This window comes from Gekko japonicus, unplaced genomic scaffold (assembly GCF_001447785.1).
Source record: "Gekko japonicus isolate JY-2015 unplaced genomic scaffold, Gekko_japonicus_V1.1 scaffold6768, whole genome shotgun sequence".
In the NCBI taxonomy this organism is placed as follows: domain Eukaryota; kingdom Metazoa; phylum Chordata; class Lepidosauria; order Squamata; family Gekkonidae; genus Gekko; species Gekko japonicus.
The window spans coordinates 2,015-10,138 of record NW_015162160.1 but is presented as its reverse complement, the minus strand read 5'-3'; the positions used below and the strand labels follow the sequence as shown (position 1 = coordinate 10,138).

The following is an 8,124-nucleotide window of genomic DNA, read 5'->3' as shown; positions in this document are numbered from 1 at the left end:
CCATCTATTTTCTTTCTTTCTTTCTTTCTTTCTTTCTTTCTTTCTTTCTTTCTTTCTTTCTTTCTTTCTTTCTTTCTTTCTTTCTTTCTTTCTCCCCTCCCTCCCCATCTAAAGTTAAGTGTGTTCTCGAAGCCCTGCCACACCAGCAGACTGGCTTGGCTTGGTGAAGGCATTTGTCTCTTAAATTTAATATGCAAATTTGTATATCTTCCAATAAAAACCTGTGTGTTCATGTCCTGTGGCTCTCAGACATCTAACTTTTTTCTACGTGGCTCTTACGTTAGGCAAGTTTGGCCACCCCTGCACTAGAATGTCTTTGATTTGGAACAGGAAATAGGGGACATCAGCACAGGATGTCCACAATTCCCGTGGGGCTTCTGGGCACTGGGGACATTGAATCGAGCACAACTGAAAGCGCTTCCGTGAAGAAAATGTAAAACTGTCCCATTTTTTTGTACCTGTGCTAGTCAATCATACAGTCTACTCCAAATTTTAGGAGAAAGTGTGTAGGTGATGGACAGTTTCCTTTCTTTCTTGGCTTTCTCGGTCCCTTGCATGATCTGTAGATTGGTGCTTCAGTTTCTCTGTTGGGATGGGTAGCTTGGAATTTCAACATCATCATCTTCAGTGTTTGTCAGATTTTTTTTTTTCTCCAGGCAGAATGTGCTTCCAACAGAAACAACAAGGAAGTATGAATGCTAGGCCTGGTTCTTGAGTTCTGTTTCTTTGTCTTGTTCATGCAATTCTCCAGAGGGGAATTTTACCACTGTTGGGCTCTTAATTCTCAACAGCTTTTGCCAAAATGTTCATAGCATCTTCCTCAGCATCATCCAGAAATCTCTGCAGCATGTGGGAGATAGTTGCAAAAGAATTAACTTTACCAAACAGAGAACGCAACATGGGTGTAGAATCAAGAAGCATTCTTTCCCATACATTTCTTCCTTCATACTTGCACATCCTACTCAATAGAGTCTTTACCAATTCACTGTCAATTTCGCTTGCTATTCTGGTCTTCTTGATAGCTTCTGGGCACTACTTTGAATTGGGCACAAATGAAAGAGCTTCCGTGAAGAAAATTTAACATTTTCCTTATTTGCCCCTGTGGTACTCAATTATACAGTCTACTCCAAAATGTAGGGGAAAGTGTGTAGGCGAGGGACTCCCACTCAGAAGTTCTTTCTCAGCTTCTAGATCCCTCGCATGATTGGTGCTTCAGTTTCTCTGTTGGGATGGGTAGTTTGGATCTTCAACATCATCATCTTCAGCGTTTGTCAGAATTTTTTTCTCTCCAGGCAGAATGTGCTTCCAACAAGAAACAACAAGGAAGTATGAATGCTAGGCCTGGTTGTTTGTCTTGTCTGTGCAATTCATAGGTTGTGTGCTTGCATTCTCCAGAAGGGAATTTTTCCACTGTTGGGCTCTTAATACCCAACAGCTTTTGCCAAAACGTTCTCAGCATCTTCCTCAGCATCATCCAAAAATCTCTGTAGCATGTGGGAGATAGCTGCAAAAGAATTAACTCTACCAAACAGAGAGCACAACCCGGGTAGGTAATGAAGAAGAAAGGTTTCCCATCGATTTCTTCCTTCATACGTGCACATCCTACTCAATAGAGTCTTTACAAATTCACTGTCAATTTTGCTTGCTATTCTGGTCTTCTTGATAGCTGAACCCAACACAGGTACAGTTTTGCCAACTTGTCTTGCAAGTCGATGGAGGGAATCTTCATCCAAGCCAAAGACCGTGCTGAAATCTCTCATTTCTTCCTCCAAGTAGGGAATATTGCAAACAAGAGAAAGACCTGGGACTGGACTGGCCCCCATAATAGAAGATACATGGGCTACTTTCCTTACAAGGGCCTCCATAGCAGCCTTCTTCTTTTTCAGGATTCCTTTTGAGGAATTTGACAATGCTGTGATTAACGCATATCTCTTGAGTTCATCCAGTTCATTTCCCATGACCTCTAGTAGCAGCTGGAAATCATACCTTCTCCAATAACGACTAGAGACAAGAAAAACTCTTGGATGAGATTCCCCTGCCTCGGCCAAATTATCACGGCAATATTTCCTTATCTTCTCAAGGGTTTTTTCCTCACTGAAGTTTTGTTGCCTTCTTTCAGACTCTATATCGACATCCAGTTTAGTGCGCACGTAGTAAAATTTCTTATTCATTTTGTGAATTTCTTGGGCCAGCAGAATTTCATTCTCTCTGAAGCGAACAGAGGCAACGATGATGAAAAAGTCATACTCCGTAAAATGTACCTTCTGCAGGTATTCCTGTGTTTCATATGTCCCAACTCCTGGAAGATCCCATAGTGTTACTTTTGGGAATGTGGGATGTGGATATTGCTTTCTCTCCATGGTTTGCATTACCCCAGTCTCAGCTGCACCTTCTTCATCATCTTTCTTTCCACGAAGGGCGTTGACAAGTGATGATTTGCCGGCACCCGTCGGCCCTGTGATGGCGATGTCAAGTTTTTCATTTGTTAATGAATTCAGCTTCTGAACAGTCTGTTCTATCAGTTTAGAGAGATCATTATTCTCCTTCTCGAAATCTGTCTTCAGTTTTTCCAATTGCTCCCCTATGTCTTCTGTTGAGGGACCTGAACTCATGGTGTTTCTCCTTACTTGCTGATCAGAGAAAAAAAGAAAAGAAAGGGTGACGGTTAACTCAGTGCCAAGTACACTTCTAACAACTCTTTCTTTTGTCAGTCTGGATTTAGCTGTGCAAGAGAAAAATGATCCATTGAAGACATTCTTTCGTAAGAAGACAACAAAACCCATACTAGGTGATTGTAATGGAGAAATATCTGGAGGGGTTTATTTATTTACTTTATTTATACCCACGCTTCTTGTCGATGGGGACCCAAAGCGGCCTACATCATTCTCCTCTCCTCTGTTTTATCTTCACTATACCCCAGTGAGAGGATTAGGCTGAGAGACAGTGAATAGCCCAAGGTCACCCATCCAGTTTCTATGGAAGAGCAGGATTCGAACCTGTGTCTCCCAGCTCTTAGTCTGACATGTTAATGTCTGCACCATATTAACTCTCTTTAAAAAAAACACATCACGAGGTTTGTGTGCTCTTTGACTATCATGTCACACAATGAAAATCACATCCTAGTGGTCACACCTAATGATGCAAAGAAAAAAATGAAACATTAATAAAGAACCTCCCTTTCCATTCCCCCCCCCAAAAAAAGTTTTCAATGGAAAACTGGGAATTTGTGAAGCACGGGGAGGGGGGGACCAGCTTCTGAGATATTTCTTTCTTTTAGAACAAGTGAAATGCTTCTTAAGGCAAAGTTTTTCGCACTCAAAACATACACAGTGAGAACTTCTGAGTTTTCCCATTTTCCCATTTGGAATTTTGAGGAGCACTGGAAAAAAACCCTCTTATAAAACATTGTCACTTGTCTCTCAAAGCTTTTTATTCAGTCCTTATGGGCAGCATTGAAATGTCTGATACTTCTTATATTGTAGATACTTCTTATATTGTAGATACATACTTCTGAAACTTCTTATATTGTAGATACATACAATCTTCTAAAATTGTAAATAATTCTGGCCACCATTAATATGCTAGAACGTGTCTCATGATATTGCATTATCAAAGAATGCACTATTTTCAGTGTTACAAAAGTTTAGCTTAGAATCCAAAGATGCTGGTAGTCGTACCTGATGTGACTCCATGGAAGAGTTTCTGTCTAAGCCATATATTTTCTTTTGTTTACCACAGTACTTGTTTTCTACCTTCAAGTTTTATTTCCTTAGAACCTCTCAGGACAAAAATTAAAGATACATATGCTATGATAGCTCAGGGTACAGCAGGTGGCTGCATGCATTTGCAGTTTTTCAAATAAAATATGAACATATTTATACTGCTAAATTCGATAAGCTATGACGAATAGTGTCGTGTTATACAATAAGTTATGAATGATGCATTGTGTGTTGTTAAATCTGTGAAAGAAGTTTAAATTTGGTAGGAAAGTAGGCACTGCATATATTTAAATTTTCTCTAAATTTCTGCCCCCCCCCCAAAAAAGAAAACCTTGTGGGAGAAACCAAAATCTGGCTTTATTTTCAACCTGTGAAAATGGTATTTTTGGGCAGAGTGCTATGCTCAGGAGTTGTTGTTGTTGTTTTTGCTTGGTGGAGAAAGGTCGATTTGAAAGCCTTCCCTGTACAGCTAGTCAATTACTTGCCCATTACTCTTTCATCTGGTGTGGAACCGTTTAGAACTTGGAGATTTGTTTTAAACATTAGCTTCGCCAAGCATGCACCTGCGTAGTTGGATTTTCTGTCTTTAAATAGTCTAGGTAGGAGCAGGCTATCCGAACCCTCCAGATGATCTCTAAAGAATAGCCTATATTTAGCATCTAATGAGGGATCGTCTGGACCCATACGGGCATTTAGATCTCCCAATACAAGGATCATCGCTTTAGGGTGTGATTCAACTATCGATAGTATATAATTCTCTAGGGATGCCCAATTCTTATCGATATCAATTTTTTTATATAATGGGGGTAGGTAGCTGTTTATTATAATCAAACTCTCTCCCTTCCAATGAAGTGCTATTGCCATTGCCAGCTGATCTAGAGGCTGCAGTTCCTTACAGGAAACCCTTAAAGATGTTGAAATTAATATACCCAAGCCTCCTTTCATCCTCCCCCGTTCCCTACCCTTAGCGGCCTTCATACTATAAGATATGAAACCCTCCAATTCCAGGGGTAGATCAGTCCATGTTTCTTGGACTGCCAGCACTTCCGGGATATGGTGATGGCTAAAAATCATCGGACTTCTGGATAGCCATTTGAACCATCCTGCAATGTTCCATGAAATTATTCCCAAACCCCTTACAGGTTTTGACAACTTTCGTTCTGGAGCCAGTCATGCCAAGGTTGTACCATCCCGGGGGCTAAGGGACAATTCGATATTAGGATCTCGAGCCAAGGGCTGTAGATCTGACTCCTGGGCACTGATGGACGCAGGGAGTACCAGTTGATCCTCTCTCCTCGCTGATGAACCAGGCCTCTCTATGTGAGTGGCAAATCCCTTTCCGTGGAGCCCCTGCCAATCTTTGGAATGTGTAGACTCCCGCTCTAGTATTTCTACATCCATTAATTCTTGGGCCAAAGATTTATTTTCCATTTGGGGTTGTGCCTCCTGGCTGGAATGAATGGAGAACAGGACTCGTGAATCCCAGTCATACTCAGTCCTGCTGTTCGGATCAGGGGATGACGCCAAAGTGCGAGAGAGGGTTGGAGCTTCCATCTGATTCTTTCCTTCTTCACAATTGTGTAGCACATCTACCTCACAGCCCCGTCGCTCTATGGATATCTCCTCCGGAGCCGGCATTAAGCTCGAGGTCCTGGAAGAATTTAGCGAGGATTCTAGATCTGGCATGGAGCTAAATGAAGGCGGACTTAGAACTTGTGATACTGGAGGGTTAGGGAACTGCACGTTTCTTGTGTTGTTCGCTTTGCTACCATCCACTTTGGCCTCCAGTTGCTTTTTAGACTCACTCCCTAGTTTCAGGAGCTGCTCTCTTAGATTTTCCAACCTGTTGACAATAGCAACTTGATCTTTTTTGAGGAATGATGGGAAAGACTTCAATAAATCGTCCTCGAGGGAGTTGTCGAGATTTATCTCTTCCAGCTTCTGCATATCAGCAATTTTGGATGGGTGCTTCTTAGGAGCTTTAACTGCCACGTCCCCCTGACAAGCAGGAAGTGTTAGATCAGGCTGGGAGGCACTCAAGTCATAATTAGCACCAGTCTTTTTATGGTTCTTGCGAAGGAGGGGGATAGGTTTCGAAATATTTGAAAAAACTCGAGCTGGAAATACACCTTTATTCTTGAAAAGTCTGTTTTGCCTCATTATTAACGAGGGAATCCTCGCACTTAAGAATGTGATGAGAACTCTCTGCACCTGGCTTGGTAGGCTAAGTACCTTGAGAGTCTTCAGATCGATTCCAGCAACTGGCAATCCAAGTAAGCTATTCAGATGATTTCTAATCTTCCTTTTTGTGTCCCATAACGGCAACTCGCCTCGATATCTACAGACTGTTAGACAAATTTGTTTTGGCTGTAGAATCAGCTGTAGTCTAGTACTTCCTTCCACTCTTTTATTTGTGGGCAGGGCAGATGAAATGCCGGCCAAGTTTATAGAGCTAATGTGAAGAATGGAGAAATGGGGGAGCGGGGAGACTTAGGGCAGTGACTCTAGAAGAGAAAGTTCTCTGGGGCATATTGTAAATGGGCCCCATGAGGTGCTGAAAAACCCATGTGCTGAGGAAAAAAGGGGCAGCTCAGCTGGCAGGTGAAAGTGGAGACAAATCTGGGGGGGGGGAGAGAAGAAAATGAATAGAGACACAAAATGGGATACAGAAAGATTTTTCAAGAAGAAAGCACACATTGCCAAGGGGAGGGGATGCACAAAAGAAGAGAAAACAGCCATGAAGGTGTATCCCTGTGGTCTTCTCTTTGGTAGCCACTTTTAGTGAATGTGCTGGGTGGAGAATATCTATCACTAGGGTTGATCAAGGTGGGCAGCTTGTTAGAGTTAGAGTCCAGTGGGGCACCTTTAAGGCCAACAAAGTTTTATTCAAGGTATGAGCTTTCGTGTGCAGGCACACTTCGTCGGATGATGAAACAGAATTACATATTGTAGTTGTATATATAGGGGTGGCTTGTTAAATTACCATGCAAAATATCAAAAGAATGACAAGCTCGGTTTCTGGAATCTGGTTATCATCTGTTTGGGTTCAACTGGGGGGAAAAACAACATAGGTAATAAATATGTCAGAACTGGAGACTGATGTGCCCTAAATTGGACAGGATTCTCATAATTCTCACAATGATAACCAGAAACCGGGCTTGTCATTCTTTTGATCTGTTAAAAAAAACCATCTTCACTATCTTGCATGCTAATTTAACAAGCCACCCCTATATACACAACTACGATATGTAATCCCATTTCAACGTCTGACGAAATGTGCGTGCACATGAAAGCTCACAGACTCTAACTTTGTTTTATCAGTAGGGTTATCACCCTCCAGGTGGTGGTTGGAGATCTCCTGGAATTGCAACTGATCCATAGATCACTTATTTAGTATTTATTTAAAATATTTAACTTACTTAGTATTTATTTAAAATATTTATTCTACTTCTCCCGGGAAAAAATGGCTGCTTTGGAAGGTAGACCATATGGCATTGTACCCTACTAAGGTCCCTCCCCTCCATCAACTCCACCCTCCCAGGTTCCATCTTCAAATCCCCAGGTATTTTTGAACTCGGAGTTGGCAACCCTATCTATCAGGTACAAATTATTTAGTGTTCCAAAGACCAAACGAGTATCTGGAATCAAACTGTGTGGTGCTCATGTAGATCCTCCTTTCTATCTCTCCTAGTTGGCAAGAAGTCTTCAGTGGCAGCCCCAGACACAGCGCATGACAGTAGCCATGCCTTGCTGTCACCCAATAAGGTGCAGAGAGCTTCTGCTTGTGGTGCAAACAGAGGCTGCTGCCACACAGGACGGCTGAAACGCGGCTAATCAGAGCCGCACCGAACTTGAGACGCCGCGGCGAGATCCCACGGATCCCCTCAGCTGCGGCGCATCGCTCCCCGGCACGATCAGATGCCTGGGAGGAAAGTCCGATGGGAGGGGGAGGCTGCCGAACTGCGCATGCTCGAGCAAGCACAGTACAGCCGGGGGCCGAGATGTGGTGGCGCAAGGACGCGCCGCCCGATCCAACGGCCTGGCTTGCGGCGCTGGAAGGGATACAACCACCTAGGTAGGTGGTTCTTTTTTACAGCGCGGTATCGCCGTTTGGGACGGAACAGGGACGGGCAGGCAACAATTCCCAGATGTTGCCGTGGGATCGCGCCCGTTTGCTCCGCCCCCGTTCCGTCCCCCTCCCGGCCCAAACCGCCTTGTCTGGACAGGGCCAGAGTTAGGCTACTGAGAGAAAAGGGAAGTTAATAAAGAATGTGCTAAAAATTGTGTTAGAACGGTAAGGAATTCCCCCCCCCTAAGATTAATGTAGAGATACAATTCTCTTGCAAAAAAGATTAATGTAGAGATACAATTCTCTTGAGTTGGTGAGCGAGCAGATCCTCACAGA

At 43.1% G+C, this 8,124-nt stretch overlaps 1 protein-coding gene across 1 annotated transcript; it reads right to left on the bottom strand.

Moving 5' to 3' along the window:
* Positions 1-1,421: 1,421 nt before the first annotated feature.
* Positions 1,422-2,612, bottom strand: LOC107105677 (interferon-inducible GTPase 5-like). The gene has a single exon (XM_015405674.1). The coding sequence runs from the start codon at positions 2,610-2,612 to the stop codon at positions 1,422-1,424; it is 1,191 nt and encodes a 396-aa protein (XP_015261160.1).
* Between the last annotated feature and the right edge of the window lie 5,512 nt (positions 2,613-8,124).